Genomic DNA, 26,135 nt, shown 5'->3' on the forward strand with positions numbered 1-26,135 from the left:
AGGCCCTCAGACAGAAGTTTCAGGGGTAGGTAAAATGGCTCCCTGAATCTGCAGCAACACTAAAAAGTCTGGTGGTTCCCAAAAAGGAAAAATTCAAACAGGGTTTGAGGCAAAAGTGGGACAAAATAAATAATGATGAGGAGGGACCACCCAAAGGGCTGACAGGTCTAACAACCACCCTACAGGTAATAAATGAAAAATATGTAAAAACTTGATAAGGAATGGAATATATGTCTTTTATTGACTTCTCCACAGCTTTGACATACCAGATAGGCAGTTACTGTGGAGTAAGCTTTTAAACTTGGGTATGCCGGGCACCCTTTTGGAGCTATTCGTGCCAGCCCTACGGATACCTGGTGTCGAGTTTTAATGGGAGGGGATATAGGTCTTTCGCAAGCTATCCCTACCGCAAATGGATTAAAACAAGAATGCTACTGGCCCCCCTGCTTTTTTCTATATACTGCTTTTTTCTATATACATTTCAAATCTCCCGGATTATCTGGCCCAATGTGAGGGCATCGCCCCGGCAATTCAGAGAAAATCGATTGTGTGTACTCTATGCAGACAACATAATAATCTTTGCTTTAACCCCTAAGGGATTAAATAGTCGTCTGCTGCCTCTCCAAAAATTCTCCGAGGCTCACCACCTAAAGATCAATATATCAAAAGTAAAATTTTGTGCATGCACGGGAGAAAGAAGCCAAAGTATGGAAATGTTGTATGGTCTGTGGGCAGCCAAAAAGTGGAACTTGTAAAATACTATACCTTCTTAGGAAAAATAGTGTGTGGCAACCTAAACGCTAAAGCCCATATAGAAAATAATATCTCTAAAGCCACCACTCAGGAGAAAAGTTTTGTCTCCCTTTATAGGTCTACCAGGAAAAGACATTTTAAACTTTTATTGAAGGTCTTTCGTGCAAAAATCCCTACCTCACAACGATACTGGATAAAAGTAGCGGGAGTGATGTCTGGTGTGGTGAGGAGTCTGTTATGTCTTGCCCTTTAAGCGTGATGCACCTGGTAGAATGTTAGGTGCATCACTAGAACACTGGGGAGCACTTCAGGCAGTTACTGTATGTGATGACTGCGGTGTGGTGGCTCTCCGGTGGGTGTCAATAAAGACTCTCATCTTCCTCACTAATGATGGTGTTGGCACGTTTTATTACTGGCGATGAGCAAGAGGACACCCACCGAATGAACCCAGCGTGCGAAGTGAAAAGGTTGCAACTTCGACTTTCATAGAAACTAATGCGACAGACTTTGCGCTTCAAAAAGAAAAGAAAGGTCAGTTTGCAACTCCCAACAGCAGACGCTTAGGCGGTGAGACTGTGTGTTGCCTCTGTTTTCCCGTTTATTCTAATGGAAGTTAGAGCACTTTGGGGGGGGGGGGGGGGTTAAAAATATCCATGTTCGTGTCACGGCAGTTAATGAGAGAGGGAGCATTTTTTAAACTCACCTCGAGAGTGCCGTACCGTCATGCTTCACCGAACACGGTGCGCGTGGCATTGATCGTCAGTATTCCCTCATCACTGTCAGAGTGTTGAAGAAACGTGAAGACGCATGCAGGGAGCGTCCTGACATCACAATACAAAGTACAACCAGGAAGAGCCCCACAAACAAATGAAACGCTCATTGTACACAGAGCATTATCTACCGAGCAAAAAAAAAAGATCACTTCAGAGTGCCGCATGCCTTATGAAAGAAGCGTCATTAAAAAAGTAATTGTTCCTTTTGGGAAGCAGAACAGTAAAGCGGTCGTCAGAGGTGAACTGCAGCACTTTTATATGTACATAAAAGCAATAAGGCAGTTTTGACAGGAAAACTGCAACAGTTTTATGTTAATCTTTTGTATTGGTTTGTTGTGTTAGCTTATTAAATTATCTCCCATTTTCTGGATGGCTGCTAGTGGCATGAGTCAACCTCCACTATTTTTGTGTGAACGTGGGGAGCCTACATTTCCCTGGAAGAAATGGAAACCTTTATTTGACTCATACTTGATTTCAATTGGAGGCGAAAAAATTTCAGCAGCTAGGAAACAAGCCATCCTTTTGCACAATCTAGCAATTGAAGGGAGGAATAATTACGATAGCTTAGATCCTGTGCCTGTAGGAGGATTTGGAGAACCAGGAGATGTTTACGATATGACTGTGTTGCTTCCCCAGACACACTTTGGCGCTCGCATTAATGTTGCAATGGAGAGACACAAATTCTTTTTGCGAGTTCAAGCTAAAGGAGAGAGAGTAGGAAATTACGTAGCGGCACTTAAATCCTTGGCCCACACTTGTGAATTTGAATTACTAACTGATTCACTCATACAGCATCAATTAGTTCACTGCACAAATAACTCTAGAATCCAGGAGAAACTTTTAGCCAGAAATCCCAACTTTAAAGAGGCCATTAGTATCGTCAAGAGCATTAAGAATACCTCAACCTGTGTAAACGAAATGCGGAATGCCATTATGCCAGGTGAACCTGTTGTTACAATAAATCCCAATGGGGAGGGAGATACAGATTCTAGTTTACAACACACATCTATCCAAAAAGTCACTGGGAGACAAGAAAAATGACCTAGTAAAAGTGAAAAGCCAAGGTGGAATACATATGCAAGTAGAGACCCAAGAATGAAATGTCCCAAGTGTGTCAGTCTGGGCCATGGCCCTAACTATCCTAATTGATTTGCAAAAAGTGTCAACTGTAGGAACTGCGGAAAGAAAATACATTATGCATGGATGTGCAGGAATACTAAAGTAAATTTTATATATGAAGATACAAATTACCCACAACAAATCATCCACCATATTTCTGACATGCCAAGTGAGGTTGTTCACGATGTGAAGGGTATAGATTCCGATGTTGTGATTATGCCCAAATGTGCCATCCAGGTTGGACGCAGGTTTGTTACAGTTCTAGCCGACTCTGGTTCTCCTTATAAACTAATAAGTGATAAAGTTTGAGACCATACATTTGGAAAAGATATTACTGTGCTACCCCCTGACATTAACCCTGTTGTATATGGTGGACAGAGCATTGATCTGGTGGGTTAATCCTTTCAAATCGTTTTTAAAGGAAGGGAAACTGTTGGTAAAGTTTACTTCACCAAAAGAGGTGACAATCTCTTGGGATGGCGCCACCAGGGAGCTCTGGGCATAATTTTAAATCCAAATGCTCGTGAACAGGTAATGTTAGTCACGCAACATAATGAGAGTGGCAACATCATCAATAATTACCCTACAGTTTTTAGCGACAAACTGGGGTTGCTTAAGGGTTTCAAACATAAAATAGTTGTGAAAGCAGGTTCCCAGCCTGTTGTTCACAAAGTAAGGAAAGTACCCAATCTTATGTTAGTAAAACTACAAGAGGAGCTCAATAGACTGGTGGAGGTAATCGAGGAGACAGAATCATCCAAATGGTTAGCCCTGATTGTTTTGGCCTCAAAGGACAATGGTAACAAGATCCGGATGTGTGTTGACTTGAGGAGCCTTAACAACTGTATCTAGGTGGACAGACAACATCTGCCGAATATCAACGAGGCCCTTGCCAAATTGTGTGGTGCCACGGTTTTCAGTGTAATGGATCTATCCTCGGCCTATCATCAGGTCTTACTGCATGAAGAATCAAGGGTTCTAACCTCTTTTGTCACACCTCTGGGAGGTTTCAGGTTCATGAGAATGCCTTTTGGGTTAGCTTCTGCCGCTGCCTGTTTCCAGAGGTTGATGAAGGAGGTTTTAGCAGGGATAGATTCAGTCCTGTTTATCCAGGACGACATACTTGTCTTTGGGAAGGACACGACTAGCCACGATGTTGTTCTAAATCAAGTTCTGTTGAGACTACAAGAGCGTGGTCTAACCTTAAAAAAGGAAAAATGTAAATTTAGGGTCAGTTCTGTGTCATACCTGGGCCACACCATCTCTGGTGAAGGTATCAGCCCCAAGATTGATTTAACGGAAGCAATTTCACAAGCTCCCACACCTGTCAACAAGAAACAAATTAAATCGTTCCTTGGACTTTCTGAGTCCTATTCAAAGTTCATCCAGAATTTTGCATGTGTCATACACCCGTTGAGACTCTTACCCAAAAAGAAAGCAGACTTTGTACGGACTGAAGAATGTGCATCTGCTTTTAGCAAAGTTAAGGAAATGATTTCTTGCATGCCCACTCTAGGACGCTTTGATGTGAGGAAAAAAAACATCTTAACCACTGATGCAAGTGTGCGTAGTCTTGGTGCTGTCCTTTCGCAATTTGTTGATGGTTGCGAAAGAGTTGTGGGTTTTGCTTTGCGTGCTCTCAAAGGTGCTGAAGAGCGCTACTCGATCATAGCCCTAACGTGTAGTTGGAGTGTCAATCATTTCAGATTTTATCTTTGGGGGTCTCCCTTTTCTTGTAAGGACAGACCACAAGCCTTTAGTCCATATGTTCGCATGCAGAAATGTCGAAAACACCACACCTAGGATCAAGAGATGGATTGAAGGGTTGTGGGAGTATAATTTCATTGTTGACCATTTGCCAGGTTTGAGAAATGTGCCTTCAGATTTTTTGTCCAGGATGCCTTTAGATAAGCCTAGCTCCACCTGTTTTGAGTCTGTCATATCATGGGTCAAAGAACCGGCCCTTAACAAGTCTGAAAGGAATTCAGGAAGTGCGAATGATGAATCTAGAATAATTTTGGATGACTACGACGTAGTCAAGGGATGGCCCCAATTGGTGAAAGGGTTTTGGAATGTGCGTGATGAGCTATGCATAGTAGAAGGAAACCTCTATAGGGGTGAAAGATTAGTTCCTCCCATCTGTTTGTGTGAGAAAATCATCAATCTTGCCCATGAGGGACAACTTGGACGCTGCCTGACCAAGTCCTGAGTCAGAGAATCATACTGGTAGTCTGAAGTTGACCGACAGGTTGAGAAAGTGGTGAGGGAAGGTGCCCAGTGTGCGAGAAATGACAAGTCTAAAAAAGTAAGAACGACCCCACTTTCACCAGTGGAGTTACCAGGCCAACCTTGGACTAAACTAGCTCTAGATATTGTGGGGCCGTTTGACATTTTAGCACCCAATGAGAGATTTGTGGTTGTTTTGGTAGACTACATGTCTAAATGGGTTTCAGCTTGTTGCATGGGATCTGTTATCACAAAAAACATCATAGAAATTCCTTATAGATATTTTTGTTTCAGAAGGGATACCTGATATAATGTTCACCGACAACGGTGTACAATTCACTTAATTAGAAATGAAATTATTTTTTTAAAGATCTCTCTGTTACCCATCATCGCACAGCCCTTTACGCACCACAGGCCAATGGTCTCGTCTAAAGCATAAACTGGTTGGTTAGGGCTAGTGCTCAAACTGCTGTTGAAACGAACATCTCTCTAAAGAAAGCATTGCGTGAAAAATTGTGGGCTCACAGGAATGCGCCCAACAGTGTCACAGGTGTAAGTCCCTTTAAGAAATTCAGAGGGAGGCCAGCTGGATCAAAACTCACTCCCCTGTGGTTGCATACTTATAAGAATGTTTTAAATGATGAGTCTAAAGTTAAGGTGAGGAGATACCAGGATATGTACAAAAAGAGAAATGATGAGAAGAAAGGAGTTGAAAAGTGTTTTTGGAATGTAGGTGACATAGTGTTTATCAAAAAAGCGGTATGTCCCACAAAGGTGAAAGCAAGTTTATGGGCACTAGGCGTATTGTTAACCCGTTAACCGCGGCGTAAAATCTGCCGCGGTGTAGGTGAAATCTTGCGCGGGCGGGGCCGTGTCGGCCAACGGACGTGCGCAGCACTACGGAGGTAGTGATTGCGATGGCCGTTGGCCGACGTACGCATCGAAGGGGTTAAAGTCATGAAAAATGTGATTATGCTGAATGGTGGAGATGTTGGGAGCATGTCTCGCTTCACTAAATGCGAGGGGGTCGCGGACACCAACAAGAAGTTGGTTCAACATGGTGGAGTTCAACCTGATCCTCTGTCTGTAAGGAAGAGGGTGAGGAAGCCTCCATTGTATCTTAGTGATTACGTTCCCAAGTAATGTTCATCAGCAATGTTTCTATATTTGTCTTTTGTTGCATTGTAGTGTTCACCAATGATGTATCCTTACTTTTCTTTTTCTTTCTTTTCTGTCGTTATGTTTCATCACTTTTTTATAAAAGGAAGATGTGTTTTATCTTGCCCTTTAAGCGTGATGCACCTGGTAGAATGTTAGGTGCATCACTAGAACACTGGGGAGCACTTCAGGCAGTTACTGATTGTGATGACTGTGGTGCGCTGGCTCTCCGGTGGGTGTCAATAAAGACTCTCATCTTTCTCACTAATGATGGTGTCGGCACGTTTTATTAGACTCATATTCAACCAGAGGCACGTTGGCTTCTGTTGAGTATTACTGGAGAGGATAGATGGCCTGCACACACAAAAAAAATATGGTTAATGCTATCTGCTGGGGTCGCTAAGTGTAACATAGCACAGCTGTGGGGAACACGGATATCTCCAAAATTGGCCGACTGGAAAACTGATTTGGAATGGTGCAGCTTGGAAGAGAGGGTGGTGTATGCTCACGGGAAACAAGAGTCTTTAAGTTGAGTGCAGGGCAGGTACTCCAGGCTCTGAGGGACTGCTGGACACGAAGGGGTTTCCACTGTAGTCAGGTCGAAGTCTGGACAAGCCGGTAGGGCTGGGGCCAAATTAATTGGTGTCCTCTTCTTCCTGGGTCAGCACGGCTCTTCGGTCCTTCTTCTTTCTACCTCAAATCTGAGGAGGCAAGGTTCAGGGTCGCCCCTAAATTCTAAATTAAGGGGTGTGCAGGTCAGGACCAATGGGTAACTTCCTCGAGTTGAGTACACCCCATATTATGCCACCCTCTAGTGGGAGGGTGGCATGGGCCTTTTCCTAATTGGCTGGGTCCCCTCATCTTCAAGATGGAGGGGACTGAGATATGTGCTTCACCTCACCTCCCCCACCTGAGGAGTGGGTTAGGCAAAGATGGGCACACCTCTTCTCCTAACTTGGTTTTCCCGCCCAAAGTGGGGGTCAGAACCGGCGGCAGCCAGTTGCTGGGGGCAGCAAAAGGTGGTAGGCCTTTGAAGCTTCCCCTTCGTGGACCCAGCCCATCCTGGGGGAGGAGGTATGACACCTCTGCCCAGGATGGGCTTTATTCGTGGACTGTCAGGAATCAGCCAATCAGTGCAGCGACCATCTCCCTGAGCAGCAATAGAGGAAAGAAATACCATAGAATCAGTTGCTACCCTCGGTGGAGAAGGCTATATCCACGGCGGAGGTTACTGGACCGAGTAATTTTCAAGGTGCTCCAGATTCACCATCGCGGGATTTTCAAGATGGCCGCCGACGCTTGGGATCCGAAAGGTGAGCAGTCTAGTGTTCTAAGGAAGCAGAAAGACAAGTGCGCGCGAGTGATTAACGCTCCTCGCACTTCAACTGAATCTCCTGAGGCGAAAGCAGCGTCTTCCCGCCGCGCCTGTCAGTTTTGAGGTATTTCGTTTAGAGACACTTTCGGAAGCTGAAGTAAGTGTCTCAGAGAAGATTCGAAGAATTCCGTGAGTAGCGTTTTGAGTATTCAGAAGGTGAAGCACCAGAACTTTTTGTGAGAAAACCTTTGCCGACCTAGTCCAGGTTTTGAATCTGTCTTCAAGAGTATTCCATCATTCAGTCAATTGCAAGTCTTTAAAAGAAAAAACGAAATTAACTAAAAGTGAGACGACAACTAATTGAAGGTTCAGAGACTAATTTTATTAACAAGGAAAAGAGAAAAGTGCAGAACTTGAATTAGCACTAATTATCTGAGGAGAAACCAAGATCTAAATATATATATATATGTATCTAGCAACCAACATTACCAGGAGTCTATACCAGCGCACAAACAAGAAACAGCAGCAAGCAAGACGCAAGCGTAGCAGTGTCTACCCACGACTTCTGAAAAAAGCATCAAAATAGAGAGCAGTTATCCTCCAAATAATAACAGGTAAAGAAGATTAAAGAAGTAGTGAGGGAGAGTAAAAGAAAGAACTAGTAGGAGATTGTGTTTCTTAAAGATTGTTATGCTAATCTGTTACAGGTGTTCCTTCAAACACGATTGAGAGCAGAGCAGAGTAGAAAGGTGAACTTAGAAGCGCCTGACTGGAGGAGTCTCTCTTGTCCCAATTCCCCTTTCCCCCCAATTAGTGTTTTGGGTTGAATATGTAATTAGAATACATAGACCGGAAGCACTGGTAGAGGGAATTTGGGAAATAATCTTCTGCTCCTGAGGAAGTCGACTAGAAGAACCTGACAGATTGAAGTGCCCCAAAAAAGAAATAGACTTCCACCCGAGCAGAAATGACCGAAGGATTAGATTTGAAAACTTTAACAACCATACTCGAGAACATGCAAAAGCAATTACATGACACAGCAGAAGAGAATAAAGTCCTGAGAGAGGAATTACGTAGATCCAGTCAGGAGTCCTTGCAGATTAAACAAAGAATGGAGGAGTTAGTAACTTCAGCAGGGTCTCCCTCTGGAGGGGCAACAGGTATTCCAAGTGTCTCTCAACCGGTAGGGTTATCAACTCAGGTCATACATGCAGTTTCCCCAATCATTCCTTTAGCACAACCAGAGCGTTTTGGGGGGGATTCGCATAAAGCTCAAATCTTCCTCACTCAGTGTTCACTACATTTTTTGTGTCGCCCAGTAATATTTTCCGAAGATCAATCTAGGGTGGCATTCGTATTGTCGTATCTGACTGGTGATGCAGCAGCGTGGTCTATGCCTATAGTCAACAGAAATGATCCCATGTTATATAACTTTCAGGATTTCAAGGCAGAATTTTTAAGAATATTTGATCGCAGAACTGCAGCTCAGGCAACAGATAACGAACTGTTGGATCTACGACAAGGGAATCGTGACCTGGTGGCTTATATTGCCCACTTCAATAAATTAATAGTAGAGACGAATTGGCCAAATGAAAAAAGAGCAGCAATTTTTTATCGTGGATTGAAGGAAGAATTAAAGGATGCTTTAGCACAAGTTCCTGGTAGACCTTCGGAAATCTCAGAATTAATAGATCTAGTTTTGCAGATTGATCATCGCCTAAATGAACGAAGGTCAGAAAAGAGGAGAGATTTTCGTCCAATTCCTCCCAGGTTTGACAGAGTAAAAAGTGAAATTCATAAAACTTCAGACAACGCTCAGAACGACGAACCAATGCAAATTGGAGCAATTCGTGGTCCACTTTCGAAAGAGGAGAAAGAGAAGAGAAGAATGAATCAATTGTGTCTATATTGTGGAGTGTCAGGACATTTTGTTAGGGAGTGTCCAAAAAGGCCTAAAACAGGACCACAGGTAAAAGACAGGCTCCATCAGTAGAAGGGGTTGCTCTGATGGCAGCAGAGGCGAAGTCAACTCCAACCATTCAACGAGTGGCAAATACATTGCAAACTTCAGTTCCACACTTAGTTTTGCCATTCACAATCCGGTTTCAAGACACTAGAACTTCAGAGGTTTCGGTGATGATTGACTCGGGAGCCACCGGTAATTTTTGTGACATAAACAGTGCCAAAAGATTGGGAATTCAATTTGTTAAAAAGAAGATCTTAGAAGCTGTAAGAGCTGTTGATGGAACAAATTTGTCTTCAGGCCCCATTACCCATGAAACAGAATCATTGCTCCTCATGGGATTGAATGGTCACAAGGAACAAATAACCTTCAGTTTAATTGATGCGCCCCAATTCCAATTTATCTTGGGAATACCTTGGCTTACTGAGCACAAACCCCAAATAAATTGGAGTCAACGGACTGTAGTAATGAATTCATCATACTGCACTGCAAATTGCTTTTGTGAAAATCCCAGGGGTATTGAGAAATCTCAAGCAGCTTGTTTGGTGTCAGCCCCCATCAGCATCTGTATGACAGAGTCAGAAGAAATTCCTAGCGAATATCGAGACTTGGCCAAGGCGTTTGATAAAAAAGAAGCTGAAAAATTACCTCCACATAGGCCATATGACTGTCGAATAGAATTGGAACCTGGAGCGAACCTTCCTTGTAGTCGAGTATATGCTCTAACGGAAGCAGAGAATGCTCATTTAAAAGAGTACCTAGACCAGTATTTAGCCAATGGATTTGTTCGTCCCTCACAGTCCCCAGTCTCTTCGCCCCTGTTCTTTATCCCAAAGAAGAACGGCGAACTTCGCACTTGCATAGATTATAGAGCCATTAATCAAGTCACAGTAAAAAATCGTTACCCATTACCCTTGGTATCCGAGATGTTGGATCAAGTGAAGGAGGCCAAAATTTATACGAAATTGGATCTTAGAGGTGCTTATCACCTAGTTCGAGTGGCACCTGGAGATGAGTGGAAGACAGCATTTCGAACTCGCTACGGATTGTTCGAATACCAAGTAATGCCTTATGGGTTATGCAATGCTCCAGCCGCATTTCAACATTTTGTGAACGACGTACTGCGCGAATTCTTGGATAGATTTGCCGTAGTATACATTGATGATATTTTGATCTTTTCAAACAACCAAGAAGATCATGTGTCCCATGTGAGAACCATTTTACGAAGGTTGTTAGAAAACAGCCTTTATGTCAAACTAGAGAAATGCGCTTTTCATGTGAACCAGGTGGAATTTTTGGGATTCATATTGTCTCCAGAAGGGGTTAGTATGGATCCAGCCAAGGTGAGAGCAGTGCAAGAATGGCCGGCCCCAAGAAGTGTAAAAGAAATCCAAAGTTTTTTGGGCTTTGCAAACTTTTATCGAAGGTTCATTTTGAATTTTTCAACTACTGTCAGCCCAATAACTCGTATGCTGAAAAAGGGAGTGACATTTGATTGGACACCAGAAGCAGATTCGGCCTTTCAATTCTTGAAGCAATCTTTTGTCTCAGCACCCATTTTGTTACATGCTGACCCAGAGGAACCCTATTATGTCGAAGCAGATGCCTCAGATACTGCCATAGGTGGAATTTTATCCCAGCGGCATAAAAATACCGGCCAGCTACATCCAGTGGCCTTTTATTCGAAAAAATTAACTCCTGCTGAAATCAACTATTCGATCGCAGATAAAGAACTTTTGGCAGTGAAGGAAGCTTTTCGAGAATGGAGACATTACTTGATGGGTGCACGTCACAAGATTACTGTGTTTACCGACCACAGAAACCTGCAGTTTTTGAAATCGGCTCGAACTTTAACAGCACGACTGTTAAGGTGGTCCTTGTATTTTGCGGACTACAATTTTGTGATCACCTATCGTCCTGGAATGGCAAATGGAAAAGCGGATGCTCTTTCAAGAATTGAAACAGAATCAGTGGAGAAAGCTATCAGCAAAGAACCCATCATCCCAAAAGAAAAATTCATTTTAACAATTCAATACAATGAGCTAGAAAGTGAGATTAAGAGAAACATCTCAGTTGCAGAACTGTCAGCCTGGTTAAAAGAAGCTCCAGAAAGAACTGTCAAGGAAGGATTGCCGTATCATCAAGGACTTCTTTTCATCCCAACAAAAGAAATCCGAGAGAAAATCTTGCATGCTTGCCAAGATGACCCATTGGCTGGTCATAAAGGAATACAAAAGACTAAGGAACTAATCAAGAGGACCTTTTGGTGGCCAAACATGGAAACTCAGATACGACAATACGTCTCCACCTGCGAAAGGTGCGTAAAGGGAAAAACGAGTAGGTCAGCTCCACATGGGTTATTGATGCCGTTGCCCACCGCACCTCACCCATGGCATACAGTCACAATGGATCTTATAGTTGATCTTCCCCCTAGTCAAGGCAATAACACCATAATAGTATTTGTAGACACATTTTCAAAAATGGCCCATTTTGTACCACTAAAAGGTATTCCCAGTGCTCCCCAGGTGGCACGATTGTTCACACAACATATTGTGAGGGCCCATGGGATTCCAAAGGTACTAATATCAGATAGGGGAACCCAGTTTGTCTCTCATTTTTGGAGGGCATTCACTAAAAGTTTGGGAATAGACTCCCGATATTCTACGAGTTACCACCCAGAAACCGATGGGCAGACTGAGCGGGTCAACCAAGAGTTAGAACAGTACTTAAGGTTGTATCTTTTAGATCAGGAAAAAGAGTGGTCAGAATTGGTTTGGACCGCAGAATTTGCATACAACAATTCCATCCATAGTTCAACAGGGTACACACCTTTTTACTTAAATCATGGGAGGCACCCAAGTGTATTCCTAGGAAAAGAGAACGAGACAGTTCCAGCAGCAGGACAGTTAGCACAGGAATTGCAAGACTCCTTTTTAATAGCCAGAAGAAATTTAGAGAAGGCAAAAAAAGGTTACAAGATTCAGGCAGACAAGAAAAGAAAAGTAGGCCCTGTTTTTAAAAAAGGAGATAAAGTTTGGCTTTCCACTCGACATTTAAAATTGAAAGGAAATAGAAAGTTCCAACCCAGATTTATTGGCCCTTTCAAGGTGAATAAAATGGTGAACCCAGTAGCAGTTAAAATCCAATTACCTTCTCATTTAAGAATCCATCCAGTCTTTCACGTGTCATTATTAAAGAAAAATCCTCCAGATGTTAGGTTGAGTCCAACTCCGCCTCCAATTCAAATAAATTCAGAGAAAGAATTCGAGATAAATCAGATCCTAGACTCAAAGCTTAGAAAAAAGAGACTGTTCTATTTAATTGACTGGAAGGGATTTGGTCCAGAAGAAAGATCATGGGAACCCAGTTCCAATGTCCATGCACCAAAATTAATAAAAAGGTTCCATGAGAAAAACCCTAACAAACCCAAGGGGGACAGCCTTCTGTTAGGGGTGAGTACTGTCAGGAATCAGCCAATCAGTGCAGCGACCATCTCCCTGAGCAGCAATAGAGGAAAGAAATACCATAGAATCAGTTGCTACCCTCGGTGGAGAAGGCTATATCCACGGCGGAGGTTACTGGACCGAGTAATTTTCAAGGTGCTCCAGATTCACCATCGCTGGATTTTCAAGATGGCCGCCGACGCTTGGGATCCGAAAGGTGAGCAGTCTAGTGTTCTAAGGAAGCAGAAAGACAAGTGCGCGCGAGTGATTAACGCTCCTCGCACTTCAACTGAATCTCCTGAGGCGAAAGCAGCGTCTTCCCGCCGCGCCTGTCAGTTTTGAGGTATTTCGTTTAGAGACACTTTCGGAAGCTGAAGTAAGTGTCTCAAAGAAGATTCGAAGAATTCCGTGAGTAGCGTTTTGAGTATTCAGAAGGTGAAGCACCAGAACTTTTTGTGAGAAAACCTTTGCCGACCTAGTCCAGGTTTTGAATCTGTCTTCAAGAGTATTCCATCATTCAGTCAATTGCAAGTCTTTAAAAGAAAAAACGAAATTAACTAAAAGTGAGACGACAACTAATTGAAGGTTCAGAGACTAATTTTATTAACAAGGAAAAGAGAAAAGTGCAGAACTTGAATTAGCACTAATTATCTGAGGAGAAACCAAGATCTAAATATATATATATATATATATATGTATCTAGCAACCAACATTACCAGGAGTCTATACCAGCGCACAAACAAGAAACAGCAGCAAGCAAGACGCAAGCGTAGCAGTGTCTACCCACGACTTCTGAAAAAAGCATCAAAATAGAGAGCAGTTATCCTCCAAATAATAACAGGTAAAGAAGATTAAAGAAGTAGTGAGGGAGAGTAAAAGAAAGAACTAGTAGGAGATTGTGTTTCTTAAAGATTGTTATGCTAATCTGTTACAGGTGTTCCTTCAAACACGATTGAGAGCAGAGCAGAGTAGAAAGGTGAACTTAGAAGCGCCTGACTGGAGGAGTCTCTCTTGTCCCAATTCCCCTTTCCCCCCAATTAGTGTTTTGGGTTGAATATGTAATTAGAATACATAGACCGGAAGCACTGGTAGAGGGAATTTGGGAAATAATCTTCTGCTCCTGAGGAAGTCGACTAGAAGAACCTGACATGGACCCAGAGAGCGGAGGCCATCTACCCAGGGGTCCAGAAACCTGGCTAGTGGTGGCAAATGGCAGGCAGTCATTCAGGAACCACTCCAAGGCTGGTCGTTTTTCAGGGGGTATCTCTAAGATGCCCTCTGAGTGCATTTTACATTAAATCCCAGACTGGCATCAGTGTGGGTTAATGTGCTGAGAATAATGTGCTGAGAAGGTTTCTTCCCAGGTTTTAGTAAATTCCTTATGGAGCTGTGGAGTTGGTAATGACCAACTCCTACACCATATACTCTTTATGGCTTTACTACACTTACAATGTCTAAGAATGGACTTAGATGCTGTAGGGGTACAGGGCTCATGCCACTGTACCCTCACCAGAGGGCTAGTGCACCCTGCTAGAGGGGTGACTTACCTAGGCCCCAGGCAGTGGGTTGTAGGCATGGCACACATGGATGTGTGCCATGTCGACTCTTCACTTTGTTCTGCACCAAAACACGCAGCCTGCAATGGCCGTGTGAGGGTGTTACGGTACAGGGCTTCTAGGGGTGGAACAATAGGTGCTGCCGCCCTTAGAGGCCTTCCCTGGGCACAGTGCCCTTGGTACCCATGGTACCTTTTACAAGGGGCTTACCTGTGGCCAGAGAGGTGCCATTTGTGGGTACAAAGGTACAGTTTTGGGGAAGAAGACAGGCCCTGGGAAACTGATTGGCAGGGACCCAGGGCACACAAAGTCAAAGTGCATCATGTGTCAGGCAAAAGGTGGTCGGACGGGGGGGCGTGGCCGATTTGCCCTGCCGGGCCGCTCCTTCTCTGGCGCGGGGGGGCGCCCTACACACAGGGTGGGCAGGTGCGGGCACGGACACTGGGGAATTCCAGTCTTCTTGAAGGCCCTCTTTCCTTTTGTCCCCCTCCCCTGGCCTGCGGCTTCCCGCGTACGCTGCGCAGTCCTGCTGTGCCCAGCTTGGCGGATGATGACCCTCCTGCTCTACCGCAGAATGATCTCCCCCTCCCTTCTTCCCCCTTCCCCTTGACCCTACTTGAGTTCACGACCCTAACCTTAACGCATACTATTGCCATGCATACAAGGGATAGATATGGACTATGACGCTGCATACTAGACTCGCCATATCTATGCGCTGCCATATGGGTCGCTGTGAGCTATACTGCACCATCCTTGCCGCGCTTCGGCCCACACTCCGAGCACGCTGCTGGCGCTCGGCTGCCCGGAGGCCTTTACACTTTGGGGTAACAGCGACATCCAATAGGTCTCTGGATCGGGGCCTGGGTGACAGCCGGCGCAACCGTGGAGTGGGCTGGATCACAGCGCCATCCTCTGTCGCCGATAACATGCACCTGGGACACCACAAAAAATCAAATGCACATAAACAGCGCCACACACCTACTCTCTTCACAACGCACGCACCTCCCTTCTGTACGCATGCTACCCTGTACAACGCCGCCGGACCCCCGGGTTGTCGGCTGAATGGCTGTGTTCTAACATCTGGAAGCGTACGCTTTGCTTAACTGCTTCGCCGCCTGGACGGTGACTGTGCGTTGTATGATGATGCAAATGTGCACAATAAAGGTTTTTAAAAAAAAAAAAAGTGTCAGGCAAAAGGTGGGGGGGGTGGGGGGTTAGGTAACTATGCAAAAAGGGGGGACTTTCCTACACAAGTGCCGTCATTATGAACGTTGCATCACAAGTGAGGAGCATACCTTTCAAAGCGAAAGGTCACTGGTTAGACCAGAATACCTCCAAACATATGAATTAGGTTTAAAGACAAGAAAACATTCAAGCCACTTTCCTCAGCAGATAGGTACTTTCAACAAATATACAGTTTCGGAACTCTTGCAGACCACTGCCAGACCCTAACATTGGATGATGTCATAAAGAGCATTATGTGATTGTAGAAGACTTTCAAGCTGCAAAACCGTTAATACAGATAATTAGAACATTGGAATGCGGAGCACCCCATTGTAGACAATGGAGTGCTCCATGCTTCTACGGGCCGGTAAAGGCCCACAGAGCAACATTCCAATGTTTTACAAAAGCCTCTCGAAGTTAGAGGGGATTTAAATCCCCTCGAGCTTCAAGAAGCCTTTGTTTAATTTATTAGAACATTCTGCCCTCTAGTGGCAGAATGTTCTAATAGCCTTATAGCCCTTCGTAGCAGGGCTATACCGCTATTAAAGTCCCGCTGCTTTTGTTAAAGTCCCTCGCCTTCGGCTCGGGCCTTTAACGCTGCAGCGGGCCTTTAATAGCCGGTATAGCGCGCTACGGCGGGCTATAAGGCTATAGTAACAGGTTGCGCTCTTCATAATGCACACCTGAGGAAACAAGGGTACTGTCTACATATGAGACACAGGGCTGCGCCCTGGATGTGACAGCATAAAGGGCCTTTTTATAAGCATGAGGAGCCCCACAAATGGAGGTCTTGAAAAGAAATAGGATTGTTACACATATGAGGAGATGGAGGCCACTGTCTCATCAAGAGGCCATGTAAGCCTTTGTTACCCATCTGACCGGATCAAGGACATTGTTACAAACATGGGAAGCTACAGGACACTGACTGGGGGGGGGGGGTGTACGGGGGCATTCTTACAAGCCTTAATATATGTAGAGCATAGGTGTTACAGGACACTGCACATGCATGTGAAGATAAACAGTTTGTTACAGGCTTGAGGAATTCAGGGCACTTTTCCAGATATGGGTAGGGACAGGATATAGTCTCTTACAAACACAATGGGATACAAGGCATTGTTACAGGTTTGTGGGGATACAACATTTTGGCCCTTATTATGAGTGGCTGGTGTAACACCAGGTATTACTTCCTCCTTTGCACCTCCTTAAACATTAGTCAATAGGTGGGGAAGGGGATCCCAGTATTTCCAGGGGGCGCGAAGCCAGTGGCAGAGTAATGGGTATTATGGGATTTTAGGAAATAACATGAAGGAATCTGACTTACCGGGCTCATTCCTGCATGTTTTCCCTGGTGTTTTTTAGGAGACTTTGCCTGTTTGCTGGAGGTGAAAACTCCGAGTGAAATAGCCTCGACTTTGTTGTTGCTGCATAACTCAATTCCAATCAGATTAATAATCCTGTTACTGACCCCAAGACAATCAATGTTTCTCTTGTAATAGTGCCATTATGCCATAGTTGAGGAAAGACGGCTACTACTGGTGGGTCAAGGTTATATCTCTGTAACTCACCCAACGCATACGTCCAGCAGACCCTGCTCCATGCCTGAAAAAGAGAGAGAAACAGAGCAGGATCAGTGCTTGTTGATACATCATGGAGCATTTCGCTGTGCGTAGGTGAGCGCGAGGTACGGGTGCAGCCTAGAAAGTCAGAGTGTTCTGCTGTAGTGAGTGGGTCCAGTCACTGAAGCCCTAGGGACTAAGCTGGTGACATCATAGCTCATGGGTGGGTGTCTTCCACAGTAGCACCTGCCTATGCGTTTGCAAGCAGCCTACTGATCAGTAAACCCTACTTGAAGAAGACTCCTCAGCGGGGCTTCCTCGGTGATCTGTGTGTCCATCAGCTTAAGTAAAGATGCTTCTAAGATATTAGCATGCCATAGAGTGTGAACTGACAGCTATCATGAGGCACCCCCTAAAGGCCACGAACCTGGAGCTCATCATAACAAGCATTTGCAAAGCCATAGGTCTAGCATTTGCGAGAGTTTAAGACACTGGCATTGTAAATGACAATGCCTTTTATTTATCTGTTTTGCTAACCAACACATCAATAAAAGGCATTGTCATTTACAATGCCAATAACTCAAACTCTTGTAAATGCAGACCTATTTGAAGAAGCTGCTGCCATTGTCCCGGGCTGCTCGGAAAGTGAAAGCACGCATGGTGCACTGAATGTTGCAAGTTAAAAAGATTATGTGGAAAGACTAAAGCATCTCGACAGTATCTCTCTCCTCACACCTAGTAAAAACAAGGGGAGTTAGCTCGAGTCCCCGCTATTAAGTCATAGCAGGAAACACAGTGACTCCTACTACATGGTCAACTTGACCATGTAGTAGGAGTCACTGTGTTTCCTACTGTCGAGATGCTTTAGTCTTTCCACATAATCTTTTTAACTTCCATTGCACTGCATCACATGAGTTTTCTCCATTATTTTTCAACACGTTTTGGCATCTAGTGCTTGCCTTGGTTGGGAATGGCATTCACGGAGAGCGCACGAGCTTGCCACAGAGGGAATCCTTATGATCAAAAGGTTGCCCTCATGGAGGTGGCGGATAACCACGTGATAACACTGATCAACAGAGCTTGATACTTTAGCTCTATCACAAAGAAATAATTTGATGGAAATCCTGCTCGGCTCTGTTTGCCAGGGATGATAGAATAGTTATCCTTCTACCAGTATACACATTATCGATGGTGCTTCCTTTTAGACCCCCAGTCTATTTTCGTAGTTGTATAAGTTTAGAATAGGGGATTAGGACTTGGGCAGGTCTCTAAATTATTTTTTCCCTTAGACCCTTTTTCTTACCTGTTTTGTTGAGGTTACAAATGAAGACAAGGCGGTACTAAGAAGGGACTAACAAGCCTATTATCGAATCAGAAGCCAGCATTTACAAAGGACAATGACACAAGCAAATGACAAATGTGGACGGGGCTTCCCTTCCATACTCCAATACAGCACCGCAGAGCAGCGCATGTGCTGCCCAGGCACAACCTAAAAAGCAATATTTAAAGAAAGGGACTCTGATGTCCAGCAGTGTCTGCACTATTGGAACACTTTGTGTGGAGACGGTGGCCGACAGGAAAGAAGGGGTGCCAATTAGTTAAAGATTAAAAGATTCTGCTGTGTCCCACGTGGGCCCTGCAAGACACCAGTTCCTTTGTTACTTGCCTGGGGTGGCTGAAAAGATAATCAGGGTGTCCAGCAAGTTTCAGGAGAGTACATCAGCTAAAGCCAGTAAACTCCTAAGCATCAGCAAATAAAAGCTGCTGGGAAGTGCTCACCACCTTCTTAAGTTTCTCAGAGTACCATAGCTTTGAAAAGGTACAGGTTTTCTTTCCCTTGATTTCACCATTTTCACCACCAATGTGAGGGAGACAGCCCTGTGCCCAAGTCTCTGATCTGGGGAGAGGGCCTCCCCAATTTGTTGATGCTCTGTGTGGTACATTTTTGATGCGGTGCATGAAGGATCAAGGGCGTATTAGTGTTCTTGACCTGGGTGTGCAGTGAGTCTCCACCAGGCTGATCATCCTCGCTTCCAGGTTCATTGCCTGAGTGTTTCCTGCACAAAGACACCTGGACATTCTCTTCAGACACCCGAGTGCTCCCAGCAGATAAGAAGGGACCTGGGTAAACCTTACCACAGTCCTGGGGGGCTCCTACACAGAGGTCTGCGGGAAACATCTGCACATATACTATGGACCAGGTGAAGTATGTGATTCCAGCCCCCAGTCTTATTTGCCAATGAGCATTCTCATTCATTGTCTCTATCTGCCCCCCCTGACCACACCTACCTGGGATAACCTGCTTCTTGCCGAGCTCCACAACAAGAGGGTCCCGGGAGAGCGAGCTGTCGATGACCCGTCCATCTTTTAGCTTACCCTGCAAGCAAGAGAACATGTCAAGTCTTTAGCGCTGATGGAGTAGGGTGCAAAAGGAAGGAGGACCCTTAGCTCAATGGTGCCACTTTAAACCACACATGGATCACATGGCCTTTCTCAAACCCAGGCGCCCCCGTTCCCAGATCTTCAAAAACAAATGGAGGCCAGTGGGTGACTGTATTCACTCTAAGAGCCTCATCAGTCACTCTCATGCAGACTTATCTTTAACCTTTGGTGCGGTTATCTATGTAATACAAACCTAGCTTTCTGGTGTGGTGTCTGCGGATGACATGTATTTGAAGACGTGAGTTTTCAGTTCTTTCCTGAAATAGGGGAGTGAAGGTGCGAGCCGGACGTGCACTGGATCAAGCACCAGAACCTGGCGCAGAAGCAGAAAAGGCTTTTTTTCTTGTTTATAGTCCACAGTTTATAGTTATGGCAAGAGTATAATCTATTAAACCATATAAATATGATTGAGGTTCTTAGGTTATGGCACACACTGAATCACTCCTACGTTCTTCCATATTTGGCTTTTAATGAAAATTAAGAACAGGGAGGTAAAGTGATTCACCCAGGATCCCACAATTTGCTCAAATAAGGAAGCTGGGATTTCAGCTCAGGTTTCCCAGTTCCAAAGTCTGCACCTCAGTCACAGAAGTTATTTCTTCCGGTCTCCAGTCTTACACAAAAAAAAATATTCAAACACAGAGCTAAATTCGTGCACTGTGTCCAATAAAGCGGACCTGCATGTTTTCAAATAACATCCTAAACCAAACAGACTATATGAGAAAGAAACAAGTTATGCACAAAAGGTGCAGATAACACAAGAGAATGATCATAGGCAGAAGGAATAAAAAGCAAACAAGCAAAGCAAGGTTAGTGGATTATTTTTAAAATGCGGATTCTCGTGGAAGGTGCTTGTCTGTTGTTTCAAGTTGTGTTGCTAATGTACCCAAACTATCTACTGGCCGGATCTGCCAATGCAATCCCTCTCTCACTGTAGGCTTGGTCGCCTTTTGTAGTATACACTTCTGATACCCCAGGAGGCAAACAACCATTTGCCTAAGCACAAACCAAGAAGTCCTGCCGCTCTGAAGTTTAGGGAGAAATTATATTATATCAGGGACAAAAAGGGCAGAGACTCGGTGAATTTGTCCTACGTAATGCCCCAGGTCTGGCAGGCTTTTACCCTACAAGATGACACACATGTTACACTGGAAGCAGGACAAAGATGCAATATTTCTTTCTTTAATTAAAATTTGATTTTGGACCCAGTTTGGGAAAAACGACATATTAAGTTATGCTCTGCCACTCCAACTACCCATGCTCGGATTCTGGTACAGGTAGACGTTTTCTGCCATTGTGGAAGTTCACCACGGGCTACGTACCTGCACCAAGCACCCTGACTGCTGAATATATAATTGTATTGCCCTTGTCATAGCCTTCAGTCTAGCACTGGGTAGACTTGCACTGCAGTCGGTTGCATGAGGTGCTGTCCATGCCAGTCCAACCTGTTCATCGCAGGCTGGAGCCTGAAAGCTCCTGTCATATGAGCAGGGCGTTGTGGTCTTTGCATATGACAGTGCGACGCGACTGCCCTGGTGCGTGATATGTGCAGGATCAGCTATGGTCCTTCAGAACAGGAAGTCCACCCATAAGGAACATTTTATGAAGGGCTCATCCTGGGTTTTCCAAAGCAAGATTATTATTGCATGGCTGGCCGTACCAGGTCTTGGTGGCCCTCTTCAGTGTTACTTTGAGAGCTTCCAAGGAAAGGGCCTTTCCCTTTAGGCCTTCAGACCAGGTTTTGTTCTGCTCGTAGACATTTACTTTCATCCCTGCATTGTAATCCATCCATTCCTCGTTTCTTCCAGTAACTCCATTTAATAGGTACATGAAGTCTATTTAATTCTCACTTACTTTTTGCTTTTAATAACAAAGTCTGGTTCTCATTTGTGTAGATTTAACTAACAAACTGTACCGCGTGGATCTGTGTTCTCTTAGAAGTCTTAGGATCAGTCCAGCTACAAGAAGTAGAGGTTCTTAGTGACTTTCAGCAGCCTGTGCTCCCCACAGAATTTTAGATACTCCATAACAACAAAACATAATATATCACTCAACTAAAAAGGTGACCTATAACATATCTTGGCATATTACAGAAAAGAATGTATACAATAAAAAGGAAGATCTGAGGCATATTAAACTCATAGTCAGATTGCCGCGGGACAAATATAGTGAACTGCCGCAGAAGAGCAAGAGTTTGAGTCCAAGCAAAGCAGGCTCAGCCGTCCATCCTTCCGAGGTAGGTACATTGACTACCATTAAATTGTGTTGGTAACACCTGCTATTTACAGCACTTTAAAATGGTATAAGTTCAGTATAAAGCACTATATAAAAGACAAACTATTATCATATCAGAGGTGTCCAAACTAGGTGCATGATGACAGATTCCATGTTGCAGGATCACAACTGGCTTCATAAAGAGTGTCCATTTGAACTCACCGTATGTAAGCTCATCTTATATAGATAACCTGAAATGTCGGCATGGATCTAGCTCTCATGGGCATTCACAGGACTTTGCTGCTCTACAATGATTTTACAACTCCGCTTACAGAGGGCAGATGCATCTACAAATCAGCTTGGATAGTCCATAAATATCATTCAGACCTTTAAATTTCACTCTCCCCTGCTTGGCTAAGAAACAGAAGAGGCCAGGAGGATCTCGCCTTCTACGTAGTTCTGATGCACTTCTCCCCGAGATCCCTGCCTTCAACGAAAAATGCAAAATGAATCCGGCATTCACCAGTTGTGCACCTCACGTGTGGAACTCCAGGCCTCCCGCTGTCCATACTGGTCCCACTGTCAACACAAGGATGGACAAAGCCAACAGGTCTAGCGTTGGCTGCCAGCCTTTTGGCTTTGTTTTACCCTTGATTTTGTAAAACATGGTTGTGGAAGCAGCTGGACCGCACTAATAAATAAAAAACAACATGGGGACAGCAAAAATATTTTAGTTTCAAAGGGTGCATATTGCCACAGTAGTCCCAGACACTAAAGGGAACTACTTTGTGTATGTGCTCCTTGTGAAAGAGAAGAGTGCGGTCACTCACAGTCAGGATATTCAATGGCTGCAGTAAGCTGATCCAGTTCCCCATGCTGTACGCCTTAGTGGATGGTACAATGACACAGCAACAGATCAGTGGATGAAGAGGGCTGAAAGCCCTATATACATAATGTAAGTAAAATCAAAAGGTTTTGCCTTAAGCCAGACCTATAAATGAGCTAACGCAAATCCAATTTCATGGCCACCGTCTTTCTCCCTCTTCAACGCCCTCACTTTGTTTCTGAATCATTTCTGGTGTTATGTTCCTCAGAGGTAGTTAACACAGGCTCCTACCGCCTTTGCGGCATTGGGTGGTGGTGGGGGGGGGGGGGGGTCAACCCTTCAACGATCCCCCATTCAACCCAATGTCAATGAATATCCGTGAAGAAAGGGGGACAAGGGCACCCAAAGGAATTAGACAGGGACCTTGGGTAGTTACGTATTGCAGGAAACAGTGGTCCCTGAGAGCAAAAAAAAAAGGTAGAACAAAAAATGAATATAGTCAAAATTGATACTATATTATAGCCAATGTCCAGCCGGGCATGGCAACTTTAATAAGTAGAGGTTGTTAGCAGTGATCCAGAGAATGTAAATAGAGTCTTAGTGGGACACAAGCCTGTATCCTAGGACTTACATATCATGTGGACAACAAATTGTGAAACACATTCAGGCAATTACAATGATGTTTCTTTTTTAGAGATAATGAGTAGCGAAACATCTGGTACAAATATTGGCACCTTCACAATGTATTATATACAGAAATATTAAATGTGTAAGGTGGACAACAGAGTCGACGGCGTTTCGATCCTTATCAGAGAGATTCAGGATCATCATCAGGACTGTTTAGTTAAATTGCCCATATTTAGAATGCCTCGTGTTACCATTTAAGGCAACGGAGCAGGCGCCGAGTCTCGGTCAAACAACTGGTGCGTGAATTGAAATGGACGCGTTTTGAAGGAACAATGCCTACGAACATCAATTTCCGGAGTGGAAGACACGGTAAAGGAAATCTCATGTAATAAAAGAGATGAGTTCCGTGGCCATGCAGAGGACAACGCGTTCGGACGATGGCATCGTCCGAACGCGTTGTCCTCTGCATGGCCACGGAACTCATCTCTTTTATTACATGAGATTTCCTTTACCGTGTCTTCCACTCCGGAAATTGATGTTCGTAGGCATTGTTCCTTCAAAACGCGTCCATTTCAATTCACGCACCAGTTGTTTGACCGAGACTCGGCGCCTGCTCCGTTGCCTTAAATGGTAACACGAGGCATTCTAAATATGGGCAATTTAACTAAACAGTCCTGATGATGATCCTGAATCTCTCTGATAAGGATCGAAACGCCGTCGACTCTGTTGTCCACCTTACACATTTAATATTTCTGTATATAATACATTGTGAAGGTGCCAATATTTGTACCAGATGTTTCGCTACTCATTATCTCTAAAAAAGAAACATCATTGTAATTGCCTGAATGTGTTTCACAATTTGTTGTCCACATGATATGTAAGTCCTAGGATACAGGCTTGTGTCCCACTAAGACTCTATTTACATTCCCTGGATCACTGCTAACAACCTCTACTTATTAAAGTTGCCATGCCCGGCTGGACATTGGCTATAATATAGTATCAATTTTGACTATATTCATTTTTTGTTCTACCTTTTTTTTTTTTTTTTTTTTGCTCTCAGGGACCACTGTTTCCTGCAATAATGAATATCCGTGAGTCAGGGTCCCCTCCTTACATTCTGCAGGGGGCCCCCATCATTTTGCGTTATGCCACTGGTTCCTCAGATCTACACTTTGTTCACCCCCGCCACAGGCTATCGAGGAAGAATCTGTAAGGTCTTGGGGGATGGTCTTTTCCTATATTGTTCTGGAAGTCTAGTCTCCTTGAATCCCTAATTTCATGGCCAAGGTAGCCCAGAGCCTGGCAGTCGATACCGAAGCGTGTTGGTCCTCGCTCAACCGCCCTATGCTTGACAGACTGAACATGTTTACATTTCCGGTATAACTCATATGATATTAGTGTTGAGGGCTGCATGTCTATGATTTTGATATCTTTGCACTTGCCCTATGGTGGCTCTGTACATTTAACGATTTTGTAAATGTTTTCCAGCTATCATCAGCAGTACTGTTTAGGCAACTTTGCAAGCAAGGTTTTTTATTTTTAGCCCAGTGACTTGATAAGTACTCATGTTACGTATTCCTTGCTCTTATTGTGTTTGATTCGATGCTCTATATGTCCCTTTCACCAGTTTTGATTTTTATGTAAAGCACACCGGGGCACCTAGACCTGTTCTGCGCAGTGCTTTAAATGGGCAGGCACCGAGTTATTGAACTTCTTTAATTTGAGAGGGCGAGTACCTGCACTTCTCAGAGCTGCTGCAATACATTTAACGGAAGAGTACCAGCACTTCTCAGGAGCAATCAGCTACTCTAGATAATGAGTACCTGCACTTTTATTTTTCCATTTAAAACACTGGTATGCACTATATACAACTGTTAAATAAATAATCTGAAAAACTGCATCCGCCTAAGAGGCCTACCAAAAGCAGCATAGTGGAAGGGTCTATGCATGTGACCCAAAAGACACTGCGATTAAAATATGTACTTCAAAAAATCCTGGCGACTGAAACGACCAACACTGGGAATAGAATAATAGTTACTGTACCTTGCATGTTTACTTTGACTGCACCTGCAGGACTTGTCATACCAATAAAGTACTTTGTACTGTGTTTAACCGAACATATTATAATGTCAAGCTGCTTGCGGCACCAGATTTTAGTTCTCCCTGGTTTCTGAATCACAGAGGAGCTGCTTTAAGGCCCGCCAGCTTCTCTAGTTATCTTCTCCCCGCTTTCTGATTCCCCCCCTCCTCTTTCTCTAACCCAGTAGTCGAATTGGGCGAGATCGAAGGGGCACGTCGTGCCCATACTTTTTACATTTAAGACTTGCTATGAAAAGATAACCATTGTGGGTCGCTAATTCTGACAGCTGAAATATTTCAGCTGCAGTGTGAGGCAGTGTGTCTACTGTGCTGTGAAACCAACGGAGGGGCAGACAGCTAAACAAGCCTTCCTGCTAGGGTGCCCGTTTGCCTGAACGAAATGTAAATTAGCACAACTGGTCAATCTGCAAATGTAAAGGCTGCCCAGAAGTCGGTATTGGCTTCAATTGATGGAATCACTTGAAGCGCCCTGATGACACAGATCTATTCTTTTTGAGTGGTATTGCAAGTGAGTAACCAGCTGAGCTGTATAATGAGTGTTTTTAAAGGACAGTTATAAAATAGTCTTCAATACGTACAGTCTTCATATTATTAAAATCTACATTTTGGAAGCACTTCTTTACTTTAAATCTTTTTGCGCATTTTGTAGGACCCTATCTTATACTGAGTGTAATGCAAGTTTAAAATTATGTCTCAAATATTCACACTGCTTTCTGTCACAGAGCTGGAACTCTTAGCACTAAATATACACAAGTCAATATTCTCCACTGCACCAAGAAAGGTTCAATTCTTTGGCTCTGGTAACAGACACAGACCTCTGCACTACATTTAGTATTAGAG

At 44.1% G+C, this 26,135-nt stretch overlaps 1 protein-coding gene across 1 annotated transcript in view; it reads right to left on the minus strand.

Moving 5' to 3' along the window:
- Positions 1 to 26,135, minus strand: part of FKBP11 (FKBP prolyl isomerase 11) — a 64,929-nt gene that overhangs the window by 24,385 nt on the left and 14,409 nt on the right. Inside the window, exons 3-4 of the mRNA XM_085600403.1 lie at positions 19,376 to 19,463; positions 17,096 to 17,129 (exon numbers count right to left, since the gene is read on the minus strand). Of these exons, the coding sequence (XP_085456529.1) occupies positions 17,096 to 17,129; positions 19,376 to 19,463 (122 nt within the window). The remainder of the gene's footprint in view (positions 1 to 17,095; positions 17,130 to 19,375; positions 19,464 to 26,135) is intronic.

The sequence above is a fragment of the Triturus cristatus genome, chromosome 4_2, assembly GCF_964204655.1.
Source record: "Triturus cristatus chromosome 4_2, aTriCri1.1, whole genome shotgun sequence".
Classification (NCBI taxonomy): Eukaryota; Metazoa; Chordata; class Amphibia; order Caudata; family Salamandridae; genus Triturus; species Triturus cristatus.